Source organism: Amphibalanus amphitrite, unplaced genomic scaffold (genome assembly GCF_019059575.1).
Source record: "Amphibalanus amphitrite isolate SeventyFive unplaced genomic scaffold, NRLGWU_Aamphi_draft 000018F_arrow, whole genome shotgun sequence".
Classification (NCBI taxonomy): Eukaryota; Metazoa; Arthropoda; class Thecostraca; order Balanomorpha; family Balanidae; genus Amphibalanus; species Amphibalanus amphitrite.
In genome coordinates this window covers 1737878-1765261 of record NW_024881514.1, presented here as the reverse complement: position 1 = coordinate 1765261, position 27384 = coordinate 1737878, and the positions used below count along the sequence as shown (strand labels likewise).

At 47.1% G+C, this 27384-nt stretch overlaps 1 protein-coding gene across 3 annotated transcripts in view; it reads right to left on the bottom strand.

Moving 5' to 3' along the window:
* Positions 1–27235, bottom strand: part of LOC122388925 (protein sidekick-1-like) — a 48460-nt gene extending 21225 nt beyond the window's left edge. The window contains exons 1-3 of one of the 3 annotated variants that reach the window (XM_043380439.1): positions 26759–27235; positions 13167–13315; positions 6046–6123 (exon numbers count right to left, since the gene is read on the bottom strand). In XM_043380439.1, coding sequence (XP_043236374.1) covers positions 6046–6123; positions 13167–13315; positions 26759–26837 — 306 coding nt within the window. In that variant the 5' untranslated portion in view covers positions 26838–27235. Of the gene's footprint in view, positions 1–6045; positions 6124–13166; positions 13316–20852; positions 20977–26758 lie in introns of those variants that run through there. The other 2 variants (XM_043380457.1, XM_043380448.1) reach the window with 2 other exon arrangements.
* Between the last annotated feature and the right edge of the window lie 149 nt (positions 27236–27384).

Below are 27384 nucleotides of genomic sequence, written 5' to 3'. Positions count from 1 at the left end.
TGACCGCCGCCAAGTGGGCTATGCCGCCGAGGTAAATTAAATCAGTCGCCGCCGATACTGGCCCGGCCCGGCAGGACGTGGCCGGCAAAGCGACGGACGCCGCACGTGGACGAGTGCGGCCCGTGTCGGAATGGTGCGGCCGCGCGCCGACGGAGGCCGGCCGGCCGCCGCCAGCCGGGAAATGAAGGGCCCACCGAGCCACAACAAATGGCCGCCGCCAGAAACAAGACGGCCAATGGCAGACCATTCAGGTGACAAATCTCACCGTCAAATAGCACGGATTTCAACCAGAGCCGCGTCTGCAAATGCTGACGGCACCCAAACGGTCGCCGGCATCAAGAATATCACATGAAAGCTAAAGCAGCTTGACATAATAATATTCATGTAAGGGCATCTGCATAATGGTTGAGACGGAGATACTGACAACTAAAGAGAAGCATGTGGTTGAGAATATACGATTTTCATTACTAGCCAGGTGGAAATGACTGCTGGAAGCCTATGAACAATCATTGTTTGCATATTTGCCACCTCTTATGTATTTATTTGGAGGCTCATGTATGCATAGAAACTCAGCGCAAAGCTCGGTGGGCATGACGGACAACAATGCATGCCAGGATTTCTTGACGCTACGTCATTATTCGTATAGGCAAAGTCCCTCTCATGGCCCTGCACAGTGTTGAAGATTGCAATGCTGTGCTGACCTGCTCTTCTCCCTCGCCCGCACATGCCATTTTCCCATCCTAGAACGCACATGGGGTGGTTGCCACCCCCCCCCCGCGCCATTTCGTTCCTGTTGGAGATAGAGCTTAGCGGTAAAGACCAAAAAGATTCTTTGGGAAGAGATGAACCCAATGATACCCAGTTTTACCTTCTCAGGTCAGTCATTGACCTTCCAGGTCAGGTCAAACTAAAAAATGTTGCTCTTTTGGGTCACCGTTGGATATCAAGTGCGCTGCCTATCAAATACCGATGCGATGCTGTTTTCTGGTGCCAAGCCAGCTAGAACCTCTTTGTCATACTACCCGACCATAATTTTGCTGCTGAGGTCATTTCAGGTCAAGTAAGGTCAAGGTCAATTATATGTGTTTGTATGTCTGTGTGTGTCTGTGTGTATACTGATGTGTGCACCGATTGTTTTTGGGTCCATATTACATGAAATCATGATCTGAGAAGCTTTTACCAAAAATGCAGTCAAAAAACTTCAAAAAAAGTAAATTCAGCTTGCCTAAAACGCAATTATCTTAGATGACCTAGGTTGACCTTGACCCTGACCTTGACCCCTGTACATCGTCGAACAACATGTTCCATGATAGGTGGGAGGTAAGACTGACAAAAAAGGCCGAAATCAGGGTGTCAAAAGCTCACAAGGCCCATGGCAAACGCAAGATGTTGAGAATTGGCCATTTGGGTCATGACATGACCTGAAAAACAAGGTCATGTCTCCGAAACCAAAAATCACAGAAACTTGAAATTTTCAGTTGACATCAAGAAAGGATAGACGAGCAGCTATACGAAAAATCAGCCTTCTAGCTCTAAAAATGTTGAGTGCAGAGCAGAAAGACTACCTGGGGGGGGGGGGGGTGACAACCCCCCCCCCCATGTGCGGGCGAGGGTTACTTCCTATGCTTCGTTGACCAGGCAGCGATATCAGGCACTGCCCTCTTGTTTAGTTTTGCGTTCCGATGGAATTAGGTAATGAATACTTTTTACTAATGTTTATCCAACAACAATGCAGCTGATCACGATCGCGATGCGAGGACAACCCGGCTCTTGTGATCTGTGCTGAATAAGCAGCAAGACAACACGCCGTCCTTTTTTGTCGTCCACTCGCGCCCAAGAACCACTGTCTCTCCGTTTTTGCCCCATCTCTGTAGTACACGCGGCTGTCTGGCGGGCGTCTCTGCTGAGCTCTGGCAGCGGTCCAGCCGGGACCACTGGAGGACCCGGCTCTCGACGATCGCCGCGCGGGCCGTCCGGACCGCCATCCTCCGTGACGGGACGCACTAGGCCGGAAGGAGGCACTCGGTCACCCGGTGAGGGGCCGGCGCAGGGGCGCGCGCCGGCCCGGTGACCCGGCCGCTCCGGAAGGTCACAGTCTGTCACCGTGTGAGGCCCAGTGTCCCCGGATGGCCCCGTCGGCTCGGTCGGCCGCGCGGCTACTGCTGTGAGAAGCGGTCGTTGTGTCTGGGACGAGTCTAGCGATAGCGGTGTCTACTGTCTGGATCACAGTCAGACGTTCCCAGGCTGGAGGCGCGGGCATGACAGTTGACTGACAACGGCCAGAGAGTCACTAGGAAATTCGTGGAATCAGTTCGTGATAGCTGCAGTTGATTCTTCTGCCTGCCATTGAGTGATTCCAAGATTTGTGGCTTTATGAAGCTCCGTAAAGTCACACGTTGAGTCAAACCAAAAAGGCGCGATTTTTAAGTGCACAGGATAAAACAAGAGAAATCCCCGTAGGATGTAAATAGCTGTCCCGTTTTCTTGTCACTGCCTGTCACACTGAACCTGAACGTGTTCCGTACTCCTGGTGGTCTGAGCTGCCTTGCTCGGCCAGGCCATAGCTCAGTCCGTCAGATTTACTGGGAGGTTGACGTCTAATAATTAACGACTCATTTCAGCCGTGAAATACGACAATTGCTCTGAGCGAGCGTGACGTTTTCATTTAGCCGTGACTGACAGATTGCAGCTGTTCTCACACTTCTCAATGTGAACAGATTGCCGCCTCAATTGATTTCCTGCAGACCATAGACAGGCGCTCAAAATAACATGAACTGTGCATGAGCCACATTATTCTGTGTTTTATAAAATTGTGCCTAGTGTGGGCTTGTGACTCATAAGACTGTTCCATTTTCGCAACATGCTTATAGGTGGATTGTCATTACCTTAGCTGGTGTCAATGCCTGTATTAGGCAATACGCCAAACGCAAACAAACCTTTGCAGCCTTGATCATACGAGATGCTTGAGATGCCTCACACTGTTACAGGATATCACCATGTAATGGGCTTCAAGGACTGTCAGTCATCCACGCAGTGCCACTGAGACATTTTGCGATTCACTCCATTGATAGTATGCGCCGCTTCCTCTGTACGCCGCTTCATTATCCATTATAACAACGGGCGGCGCTTTCGCCTTCTCCGACCTCGCTGACACCGACAAAATCGGGACGCCTGACGCGGAGAGAAACACTTCGTTAATCTGTCTGTGTCCGAGAGACACTATTTAGATACCGGGCAGGGCCAGCGGCGCAGAACGAGCCTCTCTTTGGACGATAAATACCGGAAGGTGGGCGGCTGTCAAAAATAGCGCACGGGCGGATGAGCCGAAACAGCAGACTCGGAGGTCTGCTGCCGACAGAGCTAACACGGAACACGCCAGGATGTCATTTAGTTCAGTGAGATTAATGCTGCGCACCTTGCTTTGATGCAAGCATGTTGCGGGTGAAATAGGTGTCGGTGTGATTACGCAACTTTGCTCGTAATATTCTGAAATGAGAATGGAAGAAAGTAAAACTATAGACAGAGGAGTCATCCGCTATATTTTGCAACGTAATTAAGATTGAAGTTGTTGAGAGTTGTGTGACATATTTTACGCAACAAGCCCAAGATTGAAAAACTTTCAGACGGCACGCACTTAGGTTGCCAGAAACAATCCACTGATGTCATACTAGCACCTCCTACGCTTTCTACAATTGCAACGATTTTTCTCATTACGTAATGTGCGCACTGCGCAACGAGAAGCATACCTAAATAACAAGAGATCGAAAAGCAAGCAAGGAACTCTATGTAAGTATTTACAAATATGTATTCAAATAAAGGAGGTCTGCAGAAACGCCGTCATTTGCCCGGCCCGGCTGTCGTGACACATCGGCGCCAGCCGGCGGCGCGATCGACGCCATCGGTTCCGCTTGTCGCCGCTCCAGGATGTAGTCTGTCTGTCTGTCTGTCTGTCTGTCTGTCTGTCAGTCAGTCAGTCAGTCAGTCAGTCAGTCAGTCAGTCAGTCAGTCAGTCAGTCAGTCAGTCAGTCAGTCAGTCAGTCAGTCCTCTGTCTGTCTGTCTGTCTGTCTGTCTGTCTGTCTGTCTGTCTGTCTGTCTGTCTGTCTGTCTGTCTGTCTGTCTGTCTGTCTGTCTGTCTGTCGGTGTCTGCTGTCTGTGTGCGCTGCCTGTGCCGTCTGTCGGTGTCTGCTATCCGTATCTGCTGTCTGTTTACCGTCTGGTGTGCTGTCTGCTGTCCGGTGTACCGTCCAGACAATGTCCAGACAGACAGCACCGTCGCCCGAAGTGCCCATCGGGGGAGTGGCGGAGAGGAGCTGACAGCAGACAGTGGGAGGGGCTCGACATCCCTTAGAGGGCGTCACGCCGAAAACCACTCCATCGCTGTGCTGTCTACGCATCTCCCTCCGCACCCCTCATTCTCTTTCCTCTATTGGCCAATCGCCATTGCGTGCATGCGCTGGACCAATCGCAGCTCATCCATCCCCGCTCTGTTGCCGTTACCGGCACCGGCGAGCGCAGGAGCCCGGTCCCGGCAGGACCGGTTTCAGAGCGAACGGACAACTGACAGCCACAGGGAGACGGCCGAGTTATGAGCCCGCAGGGAATCGACACAAGATGCACGACCTCTCTGACACAAACTCTGACTCGACAGCACACGAGAAAATAAGGTTAGAGTCCTCAGCACTATGACATTGAGATATAATGTAAAAATAGAGGACCTTCAGAACGTTTCGAGACCCAATAGGAGTGGAGCTCAGACAGTGACAAAAGGGTCGGCGAAATGAGGAACCAAAAACAAGCAATGTATTTAAATAAAAATATACGATACCACAAAAACATCATCATTAACTTCTCATATTTCACATCCAGAGAGCAATAAAACTGCCATATGGATCCCAACTTATGAAGACAACAATGTGATACTTTAAAGATGGCAATAATAACAGGGCGCAGAGGTCAGCGCCGCCCACGTTTGGGGGACGGCCGGACCGCTGTCGTCGGTCCCTGTGAAAGGGGTCTGTTGACGGCCGTTTGCACGCCACACCACTAATCACAACCACTGTCGATGGCCCATGTATGATTTGTGTCTGTAATCAATAGCGCATTATAGAGAGGGCGGGGCGCCGGACACGAGGGGTGGTGTCGTCACACGATACGACCGTGGTCGGCCTGACAGGCTCCGCACGCAGTCGGCCCGGCGCCGCCGGCATAATTCAGTGTTTGCAGCCCTTGGCCAACACGCCTTGCTAGTATTTGAAACAGCCTTTTCAATGTTAAAATAACTCGTTCATAAGTCTATGGTAAACTAGGAGCTGAAGCATTTTGATTTTCATTCGCAATTTTTTAATGTCTGCAGCCTGAGTGGTTGAGGCTATCTCCGTTCGAAGCCGTTCTTTTTTCTCTCATTATTTCTGCTACCTTTACGGAGAAGTAAGTCGCCAAAGGACCACAAGTGCATCGGTCGTAGACTGTATTTGCGTCCGCTGGGACTTCCAGAAGTGACCATGAAAAGCCTCCGCGCCCTCTGTAACGGCCAGTTGGAGGTCCAAGTCTGGTCGTTGGGCGCTCCAAGCGGAGCTCGCCGCCCAGACTACACCCTGCGGGATGTTTGCAGTTTGCACCCCACCAAGTACGGCGATTTTAGGGTCGGCAGGAGGACCACCGGCCGGGTTAATGGTGATGATGATTGGATTTTAAAGAGTTCCTCGGCCACCGCGGTCATTCCGGCATCCTCCACAGCGTCATTCGGCGCCTGTTTTTCCGGCTACTCTGACTTGGGGAAAGGATTTTCAATTTACGGCGCCGGCGGATACGACTAGCTTTACGAGGCCGTAAGTGGAGGTGGGAACCCGAACCGACACGCATCCAAGATACTCCGCCTGATAGAGTGTATCACGGGCCTGGGAACGAAGCGTGCTCGACCCACATTACACCGTTTATTCAATGTCACTAGATAATAAACGCCAGGGATAAAAATGGGGCAATCGCCGCCTCTGAGTGGTGGTTGGCGGTATCAGATCACCGGAAAACATTTATAAACGTCTTACCTTGAATCTGTCATCGGTTGTATAACTGTAGGCTCCCAGTGTGAGAATGTGTAGGTCCTGTTTTCTGATCCACGATACCTGCGGACAGATGAACATCGATGTGAAAAATAGTGGATGATTGTAGCGACTGGAATCACATCGATGTGTGATGCATGTCAGAGTGACAAGGCTTTCACGTTGTTACTTTGAAGTTCAAGTGGGGATCGAATGGTTTATAGAAGTCTATACTCTACATTCACTATTATTTGGACGCATCTCATCGTAGAAATCTTCATCCGATAAAAATAACAGGCGCGTTCAGGGCAGGCTTCAGTCAAGAGCCTGTATTGGTATACTGACCCGCATGGTACTGGAGCGCGGCGGCACAGCCTATACATCCAGGCAACCGGCCGGCGTCGCGGGCGGCGAAGCGCTTCAGTCCGCTCAACGCTAAATGCGGTCGTGTGGATTGGACTGAGAGCCATTCGCAACAGCTCTCTGCTGTCAGGATAGAGCTTACGTAGCTATTTAAGTGCAGAGCTTGTGATCTCCAGTCACCTAATGGTGAGTACTGGGTCGTGACTCGTGACAGCCCCAGCCGGGCCCGAAAGGGAAAGGTTGCAGCCAAAAAGCCGGCCGGCCCGAGGATTCGTTTATGTAGGTACGAGGGCTAGGCGAAATGTTGAAAATTAGACTTTAGTAGTAAAGGATCATGCGTCTCAAATTTGTCATGGCCCCAAGGGCTCCCTTTTGCGTGTATCAGATCCACCGGACCAGTACCTACTTAGTGATACGAAATCAGCTGAAGCAACGTCACGAGTGAAAAGTCGAGCACAAAAGGTCAAAATGAGTATTCCCCTCAATACTGGAGTGTCACATTATCCGCCAGGTTCTTGATGTGTTGATATCGGCACCCACGCGTACTATTGACCTTACATCCGAGCTCAACTTCGTTCGCGGTGACTTTTAGGCTTGAGCTTCATGGTCCAACTTTACGACTAGTTTGGTTATTACTTACTAGACATGCACGCTGCCATGAAATGGAAGTTTTCGGGCCGAGTTTGGTTTTATGGTGGTAGCATCCACCAGGTGATCAGGCCTCTCATAGTCCGAAACGCTCGTAGCTTTGCTATTGGCGCTGTTAATGCATTAAAAGGAAGCATTTGAATCTGACAAAGGCATGACACCCATGCAATCTAGCTACTACAGGGTCGCTTGTGAAAGTTATGTTACGAGTGGCATTTCTTTGAAAAGTGTGTGTATTAACTGACATATGAATTCCAATCTGTCGGGCTAAATGGCGCCGCTGTAACACGGCGCGCCGTAAGGACCCCCGCGCCAGTTTCGTCCCTCCAGCGCCGGTATGGTGATCGATCTGAGGCAGCGCGCTCGGTCTCGGCTCCTGACGGACTCGGTGGTCGGATCAGCAGCCCCTCTCCCCATGGCCGCGCTGCGGGATCAGCACCAGGCTGGGGCAGTTCCAACTTCAGCCCGGAACAGACCCCGCGCCAGCCCGGAGCGAGCCCACGCCCTCCGTGAGCCGGCACCCCGTACCATCCGGAACGGCCCCGCACCACCGCATCTCGCCTACTATAATCGGCCGCGCAGATTGTAATCTGCTCACTTCAGCCGCCGGCTAACTGGACTCGGCTCCGTATATATGTAATATTAGAGGCTGAATTAGCTGTCCGACGTCTGTATAGCCGGTCCGCGAAAGATCGCCCAAGAGGCGCCAAATGCGGACGATATATTATCTCCAGATTCGCAGAGTAATTTCGCGGATGTCCAGTTTTTAAATTAGAGCCGGCCTGGATTTCATGCTAAATCACTGCTTCCTCGCGGCATCCCGCGTGGCACCTCGTACTCGATCCGGGGATTTAGCTGCAAAACGCCTTGCAGTCATGACGGTAGGTAATTATGCTTGGGAATGTCTAGGCTGGTGAATGTGAAGACGATATACCGTGGTTATCTTTTCTGATGCCAAACAGGAAAAGCTGAAAAAAACTCCTAAAATGCGTACCATAGTTCACAATCCTTGTATTGAGCTTACATTAGCATTGCTTAACCCGCGCCCCACTGGGGTCTGCGTATAACACGCCCTACTGGGGGGGGGGGCGGCTATTCATAGCCCCCCCCCTCCTAACTCCGAAACTACTGGGCCGATCATCAAAATTCAAACGGCGTCTGATAGCCCGGGAAAAACTGTCGAGCGAAACCTAATTTCATTGACCTCGAGGTCACCGATGACGTCACAGGTCAGGTCAAAGTAAAAATTATTAGCATTCTGGCTTCTTCACGTTTTGGGCTCTGGCCGCCGTCTTACAAGTCAGAACAGGCTCATTTTTGGTTCACACACTCGTGAACAGATGCTCTAGATACTCTGAGGGTACCAAACTTGTACTTTGATTTTCAGGTCAAGGTCAGGTCATCACAGGTCACGGAAATATTATATCATCCGTCGGTCACGTGACACATGTTTTATGGTCCATTTAGGTCAGAGATTTCGAATTTGATGTCGTCTGTGTCATTCGAGGTCATTTTGAGTCAAATTTAGCTCAGGTCAGGTCACTTTCAGGTCAAAAAAGGTCAAATTTTGAAGTTAAAATTTTTCAACACAAAAGGTGTCTATTAGATGCAGTTTGAGCTCAGGAGCACGATGGTGCTATTTATATTGGCGTACGATGTCAAATTCATGCTGAAAAATTGATTTGAAAAATTAATAATTGTTAATTTTTTGCAATAATGCGTATAACTTGGCCATTTTTGAAGATATTTAGCTAAAACTCGCTAGACTTAGTCATAATAATGTGTTCTATCACATATATTCCGGTTTTTTCGAAAAGTCAAAAAAAAAATTGAAAAAAATGTAAAAGTATAAATTTTGAGTTTTATTATATAAAATTTCCGAATTTTTTAAAAATTCGAAAATCCGAGATAGCAGTTTGATAGCGCAGTCTATTCTGAGTCCTCTCATGCAAAGAAATTGGATCTAGCTTAAAAACTGAGCTCTTGGGAGCGATTGCCGTGGTTCAATGTTTTGCGTCGAAATCGGCCGAACATGACGTCCCTCTGACGTCATTTCCGGCCGACCTATGGTAGGTACGAAGTTCAAATTTTGACACAAGGTGTCAAATTGATGCAGCCAAAGGTACTGAAAGTTTGGCGTCGATACGTCAAGCGGTTTGGAAGTTATTGCAGAAAAACGGGAGGGGGGCTATAAATAGCCCCCCCCCCCCAGTGGGGCGCGGGTTAAGACGCCTCAGTATTGAGACGCCTCAGCATCAAGCGATCAGTATTGTAGGAGCAGCGGGCCTGAACCTATCAGCAAAGTGGCTGCGAATTGTGATACAAGTCTTTCTGCTAAACAAGTAGCAGTGAAAATGTATTTCCATTCGGGCAAATACAATGCCCAATGCAATGTCATGCAATGCACCGGAGGGCCACTGTGTTTTCACTTTATATCGCTCGGTTCGGTATTCCGCTATTGTTATCCCTTCTTTGGCGCAGCCTGAATGTCGCCTGACGCACAGCGGTGGCCCGACTATCGACCTGATGGGCGCACATTAACTGGGCCCAATATTCAGGCGTCGAGGAGAGGCGGCGCCGCGGCACAGCTAAACGAGCCAAGTCGTCACATAAAGACGCGCCGTCGACACGGCCGACACTCGGTGACGGCTGCTGACGGAGCGAGCCGCGCGCCAGGCTGACGGCCGACCGGCCGAGCGGGCCGCGAGCACCGACAATCCAATATTAGGGCCGCTGCTGGACCGCCTTTTGTGCACACTGGGTCAGAAGAGATCGCAGAGTAAGGGGTTGACGCTGCGCCTGCATATGGTGTGGTGTTGATGAGCCTTGGCTGTGTCATGGTAATGAGACCAGATTTAGGCAAAAAATATTGCTTAAGAAGTTAAACCAGTCGTTAGGAAGCCTACGATATGGTGCGAGGGCTACTGATGCTATAAAAATTATCTTGAGATTTTATTTACTGAAAAATACGGTAACGGTACCACTGCTTGACACGGCCGCGCTGCCATGTGCCGGCCAGACCTCGTCGTCGCCGCCTCCGCCGCCGTCGTGCGAAGGGTAATGTCCCGTAGAAGTGGAGAGCGCGCGGCAGCACCGCTGGCAGCGGCGAGCGAAACCGTAACGAGAGCACAGGACGAGTTTCCCGACTGAATGGGACCGAGCTCCGCCGCGGATGGACAAAGCGCTCGGCGAGAGAGCGATCCACCTCCGCGGCCATGACTGACGCGTGTCAAGATTTCGCTATTAACCGGTGAAGGACGCCATTCGAGCAGTTAACAACGACAGGCGGAAGTCCAGATGGCCCCAATGTGGGACGAAATGACTCGAGACGGGAGCACTGCGCAGCCGATGAGACGGAGCTGTGCGGAAATTCGCTGATGCAAGACGGGGAATGCTTTAAATGTTTGAATTATGAAAAAGCTGTTGTTAAAATACAGGTGACGAGCTCTGAACTGTGCATCACTCATTATTTAAGAATTATGCTAGATATATTTGACGATCGGGTACCTACCTTCTCATGATTTGAGAAAGTTCACTCAACTTGTCCGTAAAACTGCGCCCTTCTCGAAGCTGAAGAGTGTGCCATGAAACACCATTCCTCGCCAAAAGAAAGCTCAGCAGCTCCTTCCCCATTTCGGCCAGTCGGCTCCTAGATTGTTGGCTTTGTCTATTGATGCTGTCCAGCCTAATGGGAAGGCATAGCTCAAACATATCCATGTTTTCAACGGGAACATCAACCCTGCATTTCTGATGACTAACAATATTGCCCATACATCACAGGCGAAGAACGCACGGAACTCCCATTGGCCTATGTAAAAAGTTGTAATCTACAACATAAATTTTCCTGTGCCGCCCTCTAAACGTGTTGTCAGGCACAAATAGCAGAAAGTAGCGACCCTAATCGCTACCAATGAACGAAACGATCCACCGTCTTTTGAAACACTCCACCGTGATTTGTGAGCTGACCAAAAGCAATACGGGCAGTTCAGCACCGTATAAGTCGGTCCACTGAAAGGAGGGCCATTAGTGCGCGTCGGTTCTGCTGCGCGGAGGTGTTTTGCCGACTGCGGTCTGGAGCCGCGTGCCGAACAAGTTTTTCGTACGGACCGATCGCGTGATGCCGTGCCCGGCGTTACAGTGCGTGCCATCAATGAGGCCGCCGGCTGCCTCAGACATTAATCGCAGCATCAATTCGTGAGGTGGCCGCCCGAGTAATCTCACGTCTTCTCAATCACTGGTCGACAATAGGCTGAAATACCAATTTACCGGAAAGCAATTTCGGCTGTCGGCCGATGTTCATACAGCGAGAGGAGCAGCCTGTGTAGTCTATTTGGCGTGAACGACTGGCTCAATGATGCCAAGGGGCAAATATAAAAAACTGATGGATAATGGCATTAAAACAAACTCTGTTAATGATTACGTGAATCGTGAAATGTGTGTGAAACAGCCAAAGAAAAGTGAAAACGCAAGGACATACTTACATATACCTATTCATGTCGATTTGTCTGCATTTATCATAAAATGAATTTGTTAGTGAATAAAATTATTCAAAAAAAACGAGTCTTCCTTTTCATCTTTCTCTGCACTGCCATGCGTTTCTCGTTAGATAGCTTCTTCTGGTGAAAATATGGTAAATACGATACGCTAATTGCATGACGACGCTATTGACGTAGGACGAATCTGCATCCAGGTCATGTGCTAGCTTCGTGAGTTTGACTGCAAATAAAGCCATAAATCGGAGAAAGGACAAATATTTACAGAGTAGAAACCACTCCATCAATTTCTTTTCCAGGCACTGCTATTATTCCGCATGCATTCGACACACTTTGTAAATTCCATCAGCGACCAACCGGAAAACTTGGACTGAGAAAAAGAAAGCCAACCCACACACGCAGACAAGCCATTAAAGAAATTAGAAACGGTCGATCGTTCCCCAGAACATTTCCAGTTATTTTAGGCGTGAGACAGAAGCAGATGTGTTGCTAGAAGAGCTTCATAGAGGTATCAGCACTGTAGTTAAAACACAATGCATTATGTCATTGTGGTGTACCTACGCAACGTGGGCACCGGCTCTGCCAATCCGTCCATTGAAACGCTCGAGCTATATCTATAGAAAAAACAATAGTTAGAAAATAAATGTAAAATGAATAATCATGATAAAATGGAAATCAAACATATAATTTCATAATAACTAAAGATCTCATCGCAATTATTACTTTCAACAAGTAGAGTTTATAGAGAAAGACATCAGCCGTGTGCTAACTACGCAGGAACTACACCTAATTTCATACCTAATTTACCTAATGTACATACCTAATTTCGATTTTGTATTTTGGGTGCCGGGAGTCCCGGTAGTAAGTATATAGCTGATTTGCATATCCTGCCCAGCTGTGAAGGGTCGCTGTCGCAGCGCCGGCTGGCATTCGTTTGCGGTTTGACTAACGACCCAGGCACACCTGGAGACTATGGAAGACCACCGGTCGCTGACAAATGGCACCGGCTCATGAAACCACCGACGCTGCTAGTGCGTTGGTATTCATTGGCGGGGAATAGCTCGGGTGCTGCTTCCGAATGTATCCAATAAGAACACACTATTGGGTTGCATAGAAGGAGAAAAGCTGATCATCATGCAACTTTTGTAGCTGGGCATATGATTTTGGTTTTCAGAATGCTGATGAATGTTTAGATTCTTCATATTCAACGGGTAGCATTAGCACATCAAAGGAAAGCGATGGAGTGCCGCTCCAGGTTTTCCGCCAACAGCAAAAGAATTGCTCCGTAGCCATCACTGACGGACTCTTCCATGTGGTTTAAATGGGGGAATAGGGGGTTACTGCTGAAAATGATGGCCGAACGGTGATTTCTATCCGTACACTGCCATTTGAACTGGGCGTGACGTTAAAATTAGGATCAGGTGGGGTGTGTCCCCATTCCCCGTCTATGCCTGTGATCAGGTGGGGTGTGTCCCCATTCCCCGTCTATGCCTGTGTGTTTCCGTCGGTTTGTCTGTATATTTGTAGGCATGTGTGTCTCTCTTCCTGTCCCCTTCTATTTCTCTCTCTCTCTCGCTCTCCCCTCCCCTCCCTCCCCTCCCTCCCCCTCTGCCCCGCACTCACCGCCTGGCCGTCGAGCTGGAATATCCTGCAGCGCAGCAGCACCGTCCGGCCGATGGTCGTCGACACGTTGTTGGTCATGGTGCGGTCAAAGTAAGGTCCTCGGCTGGTGTGGTCGTGCCATGGCGTGCTCGGTCCGGCAGCGCAGCCCACTGAAATGCACCGAACGGCTCCAGTAGAATGAGTGACGTACATTGGTGCATTAAACGGACCGAGAATGCCCAACTACGGCGAGCATAAAACGACAGTTTGGGGTTTCGTTACAACTTTTCCCGCTAAGCATCAGGACTTCTCTAGTGGCTTGTTAATCTCGATCATAAAGCCTGCGAATTTGTGCATGCCCGCAATGAAAAAGTCTAATTGGTTTTCGCGGAAATGTTCGATTCTGGTGGCAGCAAATGTTATCGATCACTGCGCCGCCGACCGTCCGTTGACGAGCTGTAAATTCACTGATTCGGCGGTTCGCAGGATTCGTTTTATTGTTCAGAGGCCAGGTGTCGTTGTCGTTGAAACCGCTCCTATATCCTAGACGGCCTTGTCCCCATCTGTTAGCACATTCATGTGACATTGGTTCTGGCAAGTGGAGGCGTCCCTGCATGGCCCGCGCCATGGTAATGGGCCCTGTGGACTGTAGTTATACCCACACCGGCGACCTGCTGCCCCGGCCGGTATGTGGTGTATCTTTTTATAAAATATCCTGTGTGTAGCGTGCCGAGGCCCCATACTTGTGGCTCGATATCACCCGGTGAGGTGCTGGAGGAATTCGACGAAACCTGGTTTAAAGTTGGTTACTAAAAAAGACACGCTAAGTGTTCGTAACACAGAGGACATTGAGCGGAGTTGGTGCAAGCTTCTGTCCCAACTCCCAACACCTTTATTTAAAGCATTAAAAGCAAGAGTTAAAGAGTTAAAAGCATACTCCTGAATGGTTTTACCAACAACTGATGTTGCTAGTCAGTCATAGAGTCCACTTGTCCGGTTCGCTGAATAGTGACTTAAACTTCACGAAAGATATTTTGTTCCTATCTTTTCGCAAAATTTATTTTTAAGACCTCTTTAGAAATACACTGGATAAACAATAAACATTTTTAAAGACCATCCCCAGAAATCGTTTCAACTTTTCTTTTGAAATTTCCTTTTGACTTTTCTTTTGAAACTTTTCTTTTGAAACTCCGACTCCGCAGCCCTGGCGTACACCACAATAAGTCCTGTGAAGTGCCTCTAAAACAAGCAGGATCGCAGCATAGTTTGTGATTAATGAATTGTTTAATATTGAAGTTCATCCTGCTATTATTTCGGTAACAATGAATCACTTTCTTGGGGCGGTCATCCAGCAAGACTGTGTCCATCTCACCTCCCAGGCGACACCTGAGGATGCATTTTTGAAGCGTCTCAAATCCACTCAACTGCCGAACGGCCGTGGGCAGGTGTTGCTGTCGGGCACATAGGGCGCGTGGCTCGTGCGCGGCACGTGTGACACGTGGTGCGGCATCTCTGCACGCCACCAGACGACCCATTATGCATTAACATCCACCGGCGTCTCGTTAAGATTGCACGAGGCCCGGACGCACCGCGCCATGAAACCAGGGGAACGGCGCCAGACATGGGCAGTCAAAACTGCACCCGGCGAGCATCGCAAGCGGGCGCGGCACTGGAAAATGCAGTGGTATGGGTCTGCAAGCCAAACACTTATATTCACTCACCAGTCACCACGGCTCAAAGACCAATCTCGTCTTGAGAGGATGGTGAAAGAAACTATTTTGAAATCAGTTAACTTTATCATTCATTTGAAGAAAAAATCGTACAATCAACCAAACAAAATTAAAGGGAGATTATGGCCTTTTCCCACTTTATTGGAGTTTGAACCATTTTTTAGTAGAAAATGTATAAATATAAGGTAAATTCATTGCATTTTGCCGAAATCACAAAATTACCATTTTTTTCAGTTGAAGTAGCTCAAGCGCTCCGCGCTTGGTAGTGATGGGTGAGCAAGTGCTTGCAGGTTTAAGTAAAATCGGTGAGTAAAAATTAAATAATATTTGAAAATTTTATCTTAACCCATGTAGGGGGGGGTTGGTGCAACCCCCCCCCCCTGAGGTTTTTCGGAAATAGTGCAAAAACGGCGGCGCGCAGCGCCGCCAAATTTTGGGTACCTTATGGGGCAAACCTTGCGCATCTTTTGATAAAAAAAAATTTGACCGGGTCATGTCAGGTCACGGAGTTATGACGTCACAAAGGGAACAGCCTCCGGCCGGATTTTCACAAACTGAGTGCCAACGCCCGAGGTTTCCTGCCGGTGGTACGGACATCGGTCGATGGATCGTGATGAAACTTCCCATGCATGTTGGGGCAAGTATTGGCTATCATATGGTATAAGAAACTTGACCGGGTCAGGTCAGGTCACGGAGCTATGACGTCACAAGAGGAACAGCGTCCGGTACTATTTTTGAAAAGCGCCCGAACCACTATTTTGCTAATTCTTGTTACCTCAATGGGAATATGCAGCAATATTAGCTTCTATAGGGAGCAAATGGACATCCCAAATCCAAAAATACAATCAGATTTCAAAAATTTAAATTTTGATTTTTCGAATTTCTGCCGCCGACTGTGACCTTGCCGACTTCCGGCGCTCCCAACGCGCCATTTTTAGAGCTAGGGAAACGAAATACATACCAAACGATAGAGAATTGATCAAGGAACACGATAGTGAAGGTTTCAAGTCGATGTCTCCCACCGTTTTGCCGCAATCGCCGCCGAAAGTTGAAAAAAGTCTATTTTTCCGAAAATTTGACCTTTGACCGGTCAAAAGTAGGTCAAATGTTGACCTAGGACCAAAAAATATACCACCAATCGCGAGATCTCGGCGAGAGCAATCCGTTGGTCTTTTCCGCTAAGCTCTACGACGCTCCGTTTTCAAACGCCAAGGGGGGGTCGCACCCCCCCCCCCTGCATGGGCGAAGGTGGCAGATCGCCGTTTACGGGCGAGGGTTAATTGATTGCTGCCTTTATGGTCGATTCGTGAATAAACGGTTTTCTTATACATTTGCTTTTTCGACGTGTACGAATGCTTTTAACTATTAGGTACCGGACAATACATAATTTAGTTGCAGCATTTCTCATTTTAAATCAGGAACGAATGAGAGAACAGTCTTGCTCTTTATTTTCGGAAGAATTTGGTTTAAGTTATTTCATTAGTCAGTATGTCAAAAGATTCTTTCATATATTGATACAAATACATTACCTTTCGTAGAATACCAGTGAGTCGAAATACATGTGTACCGGATGACATAAATTTCGTAGCTGCGTTCCATCTTATTTGAATGGCCACAGTACCTACACACGTTGGTTGTAGGGTACTATGCACCTACAACCAACGCCCTACACACGACACTGACAACCAAGCTAACAACATAAAGAAACGGTAACATAAACAAAAACCCAAGCGTCGCTGTTTGAAACAAAAGTGCCATACACTGCGCCTTTTTTATAGAGAAGGGCAGCGCATTTCGGTGGATGTTGCAAGTACTGCAAGTACTGCTTCTTTTTGCAGAAATAAAAATCATTTTTCACATACGAAAATGTGCTAGGAAATTTTCATATTTTATAGAAACCACAGTAAAAATAGCATGGATGTCGAAAAAATCTTATTTAAAGGGACCCTCCCACCTTCAAAAAAGTTTATGAATTGGCATGAAAGTGATGTCGCTCGGTTCAGAAAGAGCGAAAACGAATATCTACCAAATTTCACCGAAAAATATTTACCGGTTTTCAAGATATTAGACTTTTACTTTTGTTTACTTTTTTGGGATCTCCGCTGTTTCTAGCGACTTTATTTTAGAAGTGCGGCGTTTGCGGCAGATGTTGCGCGCAAATAGCATATACCACCGCGTGCTACAAAACGTTTTAGTCAAACATTTAAAAATCGTTAGATATTTGCGCTGACGTCACACATTCAGAGGGGTATTCCTAAGCATTAGCCCCTCTGAATCAAAATGCTGCAATTTTGAAATTCAATATTTCCGATTTAAGGCATTTCTCGATGTTGTGAGTGCCGAAACCGGTAATTGTGAGCCAGGGACCCCATTTTGGCTATCTCAACTCAAATCTAATGTTAAGGTGGGAGGGTCCCTTTAAGAAAAAAGGAAGCTCATTATCTCCCTTTAAGCAACTGAATTTTTATGATTTGAACGGCGTCAATTCAAATAAAAGATGTAAAGCACTTACCGGTTTACCTCAGATCATGAAAAGCGTTCCTTTATGGCAAAACTTCGCACGCACTTTGCTTACTTTGATACAACTGCGCGAGTCCATTCTTATCCGCCTGCCTAATAAGTCAGTCTAATCGTCTAATCTTTGACCAATTCGGTGAATAACGGCCACTTAGTGCCCTGGACTGCTGCGAGCACGATAGTTAGATATCGAGGCTCGCATCAAAGTGCCCATCTATACTGCAGCACTGAATCATGAGCGATCGGTCTATTTCGAGCATAAGTTGCAGAACAAATGAGGCTTATACTACACACACGTAAATATAATTGTCTTTGGTTTGGAGCAACTATGCAGTAGCTAGTTTGCTTGAATAAAGTAACAAAAATTGTCATTTATTATGACAATATGCAGTTACCAAATTAGTTTAATTAATGATAAATATCATGTCAAATGCATTTATCTTCTCGCATTTATCAAAAGCAAGTTATTCATACCGAACAAGTTAGTGCAGTTAGCACTGGCAACGGTAGCTTCATATAGGCTTCAGTTGCGCAGCATCATTCGTAGGATCATTCATTCATAGGATCATTCATTCGTAGGGTCATTCACATGGCTTGGTGACTAGAATTGACTCAATCGAAATATTTTAATCGCCAGTTTTGGCATTAACTTTGACTCATTGAAGGCGGACCAAGGGTTACAAGACTTTTATGTTGGGCTCTAAAATACAAGAAAGCACCTAGATGTAACGAGAAAAGTACAAGCCTGCACTAGCATTGAGCCCGAATAAGATTCATAATCCTTAAAACTATCAAACACGACCTGGAACGGTAACGTTTTCATTGAACCCTTGTTATGCGGCTCTCAGGTACTGAATTTTGTAGTGAAGCTTCTTATAAAGACCAATAAGCTCCACGCCCTGCTCCAATACCCAGCAAGCCAGGATATCATACCTGCAGGGCTGAAGTTGAGCCTCTTTAGCCCGAGCTTTGCATCATTAATTAAACTATGCGAGTTGCTATCCATTTGCATGCACGCATTTTTCCTCTATCGCAAGGTGACAGTGTCTGTATAAAAACGTAGCTCCTTGCATGAATAGAGTAATTTGGGTATCCCAGGAGGCTGCTGCCGGTGCTAAGGCATGTGTATTCTGTAATCGGTAGATAGAGCTCTGACAAACTGTATCCGACTGTGCAATGGCTAGAAGAGATGCCACGGACCTCTCTGCGATGGATCTATCTGTGCTTTGTTGCACAGTGTTTGACCTGCTCGCTGTAGCGTGGTTCGCGTGATCCAAGCTCCCTCCTCTGCCCATCTTCTAAGCCCCTCATCGTGCCGACGTCGAGCTTACCGAGGCTGGCTCGCTCCTGATGCGCCGGGTCCGACGGCTCAGTCGTTTAATTTTGTTTTATATAAACTTGCATTTTGGCGTGTGTCTGAACTTAGGTGTCGTGAAGGGTACCTAGGTACATATATACAACTAGATACGAGAGAGTGTGGCTCAATCAGCAAAAAAGCTAGATATGATATTTTACACAGAATGCCACAGCACGATGCGTTATCATGAAGAAGAAAATGGCGATATTAAATCCTCAGATTTAGCTGACCGGATCTTTTTGTTTTCAACTAACGAACAGCGCTGTCTCTTTTTGACCCAGTGCAGTGGGCGAGAACAGAGCACTGACGTCTTCCTTATCTCGGGCCAACGTTACCACAATGAGAATGGGAAAGCTGGGTCGCGGGATGGTGCAAGTGACCTAACTATCATACGAAACGCTGCTCTCTTGAACCCGGATACGTTAGGGTCAGGCTTGATAAATTCTATGTTTTCAAATATTGCGAGAAACCGTTGATCATGTTGCCAGGCAGCCAGCTTCTCTTCAGTTCTGTTACTTTGACATTTTTGCAAATTTTGTAGTCATGCATACTGCATAGTATTTACGAAAGCGACTATTCATGTGCAATCTACATTTGACCCAGACAAACCGGCCTTGATTCAGTGATCCGTAATGTTCACGGATCATCACCAGATCGGACATTCGGGTCTCAATATTCAGCAGCGCCTCAGTATTCACAATTCTCCCCTCTGGTAGGCGGCCCATTAGTATCGGTGAGGCGGCCGTCGGCGCCGACAAATGTGCCGGCACCGGCGGGTGTCGGTCCCGGCAGCGGAAATGGCCGGCCAAAGAAGCCGCGGCGCGACGGCGACTCGCGGTAGCGGCCGTCTCGGTTCATCACCATCCACCGCGCCGATCGATAAGGTCTCTGCAGGCGCCGACCGGCGGTCACGGCCAAAGGAGGGGTCACAATAGGAGAGAGGGGTCACATGGCCACGGTAAAATGGTTACCGAGGGGAGGAATAATGCCTTGGACAGAAAAGATCCACGTGGGTGGAAGGACGGTCACCTGAAATCGATGTCAGGCAGAGAAGACGCTGAACTGACGGGAGCTCACAGTACCTGAAGCACCAACAGATAGACAGGCAGACGGGCACTGAAACAGCCTTAGACAGACAGGGAGACATGCAGTCTGATAGATAGACACACAAAGGTAGACATCGGTATGCGAGTTTCGATTGATAATGATGGTGTGTTCGGACAAGGAATCAACCCACAATGGAATCAACAAAATAAAACCAGAGATGATCTTATAGATGGTTACATAGATAAAAGCTACAAACTAAAACTGGGCTAAAAACGTCAGAAATAAAACAAGGAACTCGTCACAATACTTAGCCTCTCTAGAACACTGGTTGCACAACACACATACAGACACTCAGACAGGCAGACGGACGGACGGGCGGACCCGGATTCTCGCTGCTATCCACTGATTGTGAGAGCCGGCCTACCGCACCGCTCCCGGCATCTCTATATCCACCCAGTACCAACAGCGGCCATTGTTTATCGCCAATCAGCTAACTTTACGGGTGCATCCGAGTTCCGGGGGTCTGCGAGCGATGAGGAAATTCGCCGGCGGAGCGGTGCTTCATAGCCGGCATTGCTGATTGGAATGTCGGCTCTACATCCTCGTCTAGTAGTATTGGCTCGGTCGCACGGAACTGCAGAGGGGCTTGACTGCATATTGGATGTGAAAATGGCATCGCTTGTGAACTTAAACAGTGTACGCTAACACAGAGTACCTTAAGTGTGCACAAAATTATGTCGTACCTAATTTAGAAAACCAACTACACACGGTAAGTGAAAATGGTCTCTACCCGCTATAATCGGCATTGATGACGATATATATCACGTAAAAAGGTTAATTTTGGAGTTCTGTACTGTAAGGCACCCCTCCTCCCACCCTCTCCCTGCCCCGCTACTCCTAAAATAAGGAGGTGGCTCTGCCGCGCTCCGGATACCTACCCCGAAACCTACCTACCTGTGTAAAACAAGTGTGGGTACAATTCACATAATTGGCCCAGTTTTGTCCACCATCGACGGAGCACCTATAAATGACTAATCATGTTTTAGGTATACGTACATTTACCTTGGATTTGCATTTTGAAGTTGTGGTCAAATTAAAAAACAAAATATTATCAACAATATTTCTCAGTATAAAATTTATGCAGGCGGCTCGCTCGCCCTTCCATTGGCTGACATATTACAAATGTTTTGCTGCTGCAGCAGCGGCACAACACGTGCCCGGAACACGATAGCGTCCTCCTGCAGACGCTGACTGTCGCCGCCGTCCGCCACCGTCCGCCGGAACGCTCGGGTATCTACTGACCGTCATTTGTTTGCTGCCGTGACGCGCTATGTTTAATGTCGGCACATCGCACCAAAATATTATCGCCATAAATTCGTCGCAGAAACGCTTCTGTCGGGAAGTGTCTCCCGGGCGTCTCTATGCACGTTTACATTGAAGTATCTTCCGTCTGCCTTATGCTTGATGTAAGCAGCTTGACTGGTGAAAGCATGAATGAGGAAAATTTTCTTCACCTTCGAGGTGGCACTTAGTAAAAAAGTCAATTAAAGGCAGGCGACAAATGTTTCCTGTGATAGCTTAAATCCTTTCATTAAGAGTCGAGAAAAATAAGATTTTGAACAAGCGAACGTTCATAGTGAACAAACATGCATGAAATAAAAACGGGTGCGATATGCCCCCCCCCCCCCCAAACTACTTAGTACCTTCTTATCACTTTAACATGAGCACTGGGCAGGATGAACATAGGTCAAAAGAGACGACTCAAATCCTGTATAAAAAAGCAGCGTACATGCAACGCTTGTCCCCTTCCACTCAAGTATACTGCATGCGAGTTGCGAAGAAACGGAACAAAACGAAAATGCTGCAACAGTTATCCATCTGGCAGGGAGTAAACTTAACCGAAACGGTCGCCATAGATACTACATAACTGGTGGGGCATTCCACGATAGATCGTACCACTTTTTTCCAATTTGACACCCTCATCTCTCGGATTTTAACGATAATTGGTCTAAGGGGTAATCAGGGGCTCTGAATCCTCCTGTAACAATTTCAGGCTTATCAGACGAGTGGTTTTTGAGTTATAGTGTATAACATGTTTTGGATCTTGCGTTGCAGCCCCAAATTTGGCGGGCTGTAACTCTAAGACGGATAATCCAAATGCCAAATGCTATACGGCATTGAACTTGCATTGAAACAAAGAATAATATGCATTTTTAAAATTTTGAAATTTATAATATTTTTTATATATAACACCTCGAGTTTCCTTTCATTTGCATTTTTATGCCTTTGGGACCAAATTTTTTTGAATTTTTATTTGCTTAAAAACATTTTTGGATCATTTTTAAGTAGTATGCAAAAAATTAGGAAGGTGTTCTTTCTATAAATGTACTTATTTTGCGTCACCGTAATGGTCTCGAATTGTGATTTTGGAAGAGAGCCTACAAATGGTGTGGTAAAGCTGCCTAGTGACATCACTGGTTACTGGAAAGTTCAATTGAAGTCATCTTTGCCTCACTTTTGCGTTGTTGACCTTGCGTGACGTCATTCGTACGTCACTAGGGTCATAAGAGTTTTTCGTCAATAACTCTCGATCAAAATGAGCTAGAGAGACGGGAAGGCTACCAATGGACTCGGGAAGACCTTGCGAATCGAATGATGTGCAAAATGATCTCATTCACCCAGCTTCGTGGCCTGACCCGACTGTTAACCATCTCTGTAGCGGCGCTGTTTGTCCAGCGCCGCGCTGGTTGGCTTTGCCGCGGACTCGGGGCGGTCACGTGATGCCCGGGGGCTGGCTGCCGGCTGGGCCGCCCGGTCGGGGCGCGGAGCCAAATACACGGCAGTGTTCTTACCCGAGGTCAGCGACTTAAGCTGACTTCACCAGAACAAACAGTATACCATTCGACGCGCCGGAGCTAGGCAAACACAAAGATGCTAAAATCGCGGCTCTGCGACCATTTGTTGCGAAGTTATCTATCAAAAACCGGACCCGTAATTTTGGGTCACTTGAAATGACCTCAGGGGTCACCAATGAACCCGAGACCTTAAAATTTGGTATCATTCGATGCATCTTGTAACGGCGCACATGCTCGTTTTTTCCGCAAGGTTCTAGCTCCATTAGAGGCGAAACGGCGAGCTGGGGTCGTACCGACCCCCCGGAAACCCATTTTGTATACATTTAAATGAGGAACTTATAGAAAGAACACCTTTCTAATTTTTTGCATGTCGATTTTAAAGGACCTGAGGTTTATTTTGAAGAAATGAAAATGGCAAAAATTTTGGTCCCAAGGGCCATTATAGACAATTAAAAAAAATACTACGACTTTTTTCAATATGTAAAGCTTTTCTTTCCAATTTTAAAAATACTGTATTTATCTTTGATTCATCGTTAATTCAAAGCTGTTTACCGTTTGTTGCTTGCTTAGCTCGTTTTTGAGTTATAGCTCATCAAACTCACCCTTACAATCTGAAGTTAAGAAAATATTATGCAATGTAACTCAAAAAGTTTTCATCTGAGAAGTCTGATATTTTGGCAGGTGTTTTTGGAGCCTATGATAACCCCTTGTACCAATTTTCATTCAAATCTGAGAGATGAGGGTGACGGGCCTGGTACGATCTATCGTGGAATGCCCCTGGTATTAGAAATGACCTATCGTTTTTTTTTCGTTTTTTTTTTCTATCGTTGTTCACTGACCGTGATTCTACTATAAAGCAGGCAAGACATTGAAAAAAAACTTTTAAGTGCAAGTCATGGGCAACCAAAGTACGATCTGTCGAATACTGTGCTTATGTCACACAGTACAACAAATAGAAGCGAATAGGTTCCTTACGCTTGAGGCGCAGCCTCAAACCATTACCTACAGGTGCAGCCTCAAACGAGGTGAACATTCTCAACTGAGCATCAAATTTATACGCCAGATCGTAATATATGTATTATTCGTGATTCGTGACACTTTTACAAGAAACAAGTGCACCAACTCGCGCTACACATTTTCTTTATCACCTGATCGCCTTATTCCTTATTTCCTTATTCCTTAAACGCCAGTTCTTGCATTTTTGGCAAAGTAGCATTTGTGGGTGTAAATGATTCGTAATTGATAAAGTTACATTATTTACCAAAATTGCATGTTAAAAAAATCCTAGAAGTAATTTCCAAAACATGTAGGTAGGTATTTGAGTGTGTCTGATCAAGGATGAAATTAAGAATTTATACGACCATGACATGACTACGACCATGACTTCTTGATCAATTGGACTGACTGTACCTAGGACATAAAGCAAATAAAACTGGATACGTTCTACACGACGCATCTATAACTTTACAAACAGGTTGTTAGGTTCGACCTAGCTGATTTGAGCGGAACACTGAAACAAAAGGTAGCTTTTCATACCAAAAAATGTTCTTGAGAGCTTCTGATCATATGCCAATATGTCGCTACCATTGTATTGTGAATGTGGGCCCGGGGCCGTTTGTATAATGTGCAATGTGCATAACACCGTGGAAAATAAAAATTATGTACTCTAGTTGTAAAACAACGACGTCAACGCAATGCTCAAACGGAATGTCTAATATTATGCAACGAATTATGCCTATATTGTGTCCGTGACGGGTTGAAAATTGACTAAAGCCTGCGGTTGCAAACGAGCGTTTCACCATTAGCAAAATGCTCCTCGGTTTTATCGTTGCTGCGGGATTCCAGCACACCGTTCAGACCGCACATGCCAGGTGCCGTGCCATTGTCACAACATTGAGCCTTTTCACACCACTCTGAAAAGGGCACGGAGACAGTGCTGCCGGGCACGGTATGAAACTTGTGGAGTTCGTGCATAGCTTATTTTAATTAATCCCAAACGCAATGGGAGAAATAAGCAGGTGCCTTCACACTGATGATTAGCATCTCTGCTTTACGAGATGCTACGAGTGAGAATGTTGCCCAGTTTCTTTGTCCTAGGTCAGCCTAGGGCCTTTGCAGTCAAGTCAGAGACAATGAGGTCGAATCCAAGATCACTTTACCACTAATTGGATTGGATCAGGGCATTCGATAAATAATCTCGTTGGTCGCTGATAGTGGTTATATAGAGGTGTGATAGCGATTTGACACCATTACATCGTGTTCGACATGCTCCGCTGCGTCGAATGGTGCAGTTTTTGCTTGGGAAAGGTGTCTAGGGTGTTGACCTCTGGAAAAGGTTGTCCCTGCGTAAGACACCCGGGCAATTAGGGCGGTGCAAAATTATGATATTTTTAACTTTGCATACTGCATAGGTAGGTATACTAATGAAATCACAGGTCCATGCCTACTCGACCTGACTTGAGCTAAAAGTGCAGTTGTTGTTAACAAATCCATATAAAATTAAATGTCAGGTATGCGCATTTTCAGTGTTTCATCTCTATACTTAAATGTGTTCTTAGCGATCTTTAGAGAGAAAAAAAGACTTGTGGGATAGCACCGATCTTTCTTGGGTCGAGAGTTTTGCGTGAACATATTTCATCAAAGATAAAAAGTGGCATTTTAAGTGGCATAAAAAGTGGGGTTAACCCCCAGTGCATGCTGTTTATCGACTGGGTATGACAGTGGTTAAAAACGTTACTCATTTTTAATTAGGGCATTGGCATCAAACTGAAACCCTTACATGAACATACTTCGCTATCGTTTTAGGGCCTTGACTTATCCACAAACATTTTTTTCCGCCGACGGTGGCGAATGGGCATGCTCAACACATACAGTGGTAATGGTATCTGCTTGTGCCCTTAACCCGCGAGTTGCTGGGGGGGGGGGGCGTTAAACGCCCCCACTTTTTTCGCCGGGCCATAGCATAAAAACGGCGCGCCGCAGGCGCGCCAAATTTTGGGTACCTGTAGGGAATTGATTGAAGTTTATTGTGACAAAGTTTCAAAAAAAATCGGTCGGAAATTTTTTTGAGATATCGAGGTTTTAGTGACGTCATGATTTTTGAATTTTCGACCAAAAACGGCGTATGTTCAAAAAATCATATAAAATCACAGAATAGACATACAGACATGCCGTAAACGCCATTAGACTGCCAATACCATGAGTAATCAAATGGCTATCTTCGATTATTGATTATCGTTCCGCATTTTCCAAAATCTTGAACTGAATCTTGGCAATTTCTCGTGACTACTTCACGACCATGATACATGCATTTTTTAAATTTAACTTTTTGAGCCAAACACGTACACATATGATAAAATGAATGTCACCATCGTGTTCTACGCCCCAAATTACCCATAAAACATGTGTCACGGGCTGCGAATATCAGTTTTGATTTTCGGGGATATGTGCCTACCCGGTTGACCTGACCTTGACCCTGACCTATGCTTGACTGACCCCTACATGGAGCTGACACTCTTGTAGGCCTTATACGACGGATTGTGCACCATTTTGACAGAGTTTATGACGAGAGGCGCCCATTGCGAAGTCCTGAAAAGTCCATGCTACTGAAAGGCCGATTTCAGGTGTTTGACCCGACCTGTGACCTCAAAACTCAACTTTAAAGTACTCATCTGAAGCGTCTCGTCGCGCTCTTTCGTTTGCCGCCTCGTACGTTTCGCTGCGCCTATTGGTTCTCGAGTTATCGGCTGGGGGCGTTTAACGCCCCCCCCCCCCCCCAGCAAACGGTGGGTGGCGAAATACCCCAGCAACTGCCGGGTTAAATCACGCAATTTCACATACGTATCATTAGCATTAGCTGGTGTTATTAGCTGTTGTTGTCATTAGCAGGTGTAACAGTAGACCGTATTATAAGTAGGCTACATAGGTACCTTCCTACATTGGCAAGGTGCCTAATTTTGTAACACACTACCTATACCTACTTGCCATTTGCACCTTTGAGCTTACTCATGCGCTTGTACCGCATTGTTAACTCATAAAGAAGTGTCACTTTATGTGTGTCCTGCCACATCATCTCTAAATAAAGCTAGTTGCGCTAATTTGTCTTACCGAACAATGCAGATTGTGACCACACCAGAAGAAGAGTGGCCACCACAGGCCATTGAGACCACGGCCAGCGGCACACCATCGTCTGGTGACCTGTGACCTCGCGTCAGGTCAGGTCCCCAACGTAATCCTCCAGCATCCAACCGGCTCAGGTCAGGTCAGGTCATGTCGGGCACACAGTCAGTGCACATGACCACCGGAACAGCAGAAAGGTGTTTGGGGTGATCCTCTAATCCAGATCCACTTCCCTCAGGCTTTGGTCTCTTTCATTGGCCTCGCTGACATCGCAAAATGATAGTCTCAGTTCCTGTACAGCCGCACCGCGAGCAATCTCGGAGCTAAAAACGCACGCCCACTGCCATAGGAGCCTCAGGGCTGTGTGCGCCTGTCGGGGCGGTTACACCAGAGCGGCCCGCACAGGCACGGCCGCGCCCGTCGCCGAGGTCCGACTGACCGCACCGAGCGAGCGGCCACGGCGACGGGCCGGTCCTGGGCGCCTCGAGGAGCTGGCCAACTGTGGCGCCACCTGTTCCCGCCTCCAGCGGCCTCTGCCACATCCAACCCATATGCAACCGATGCACCACTCATGGCGCTACTTGCTGTATGTACAGTGTACATACATGTGGCAT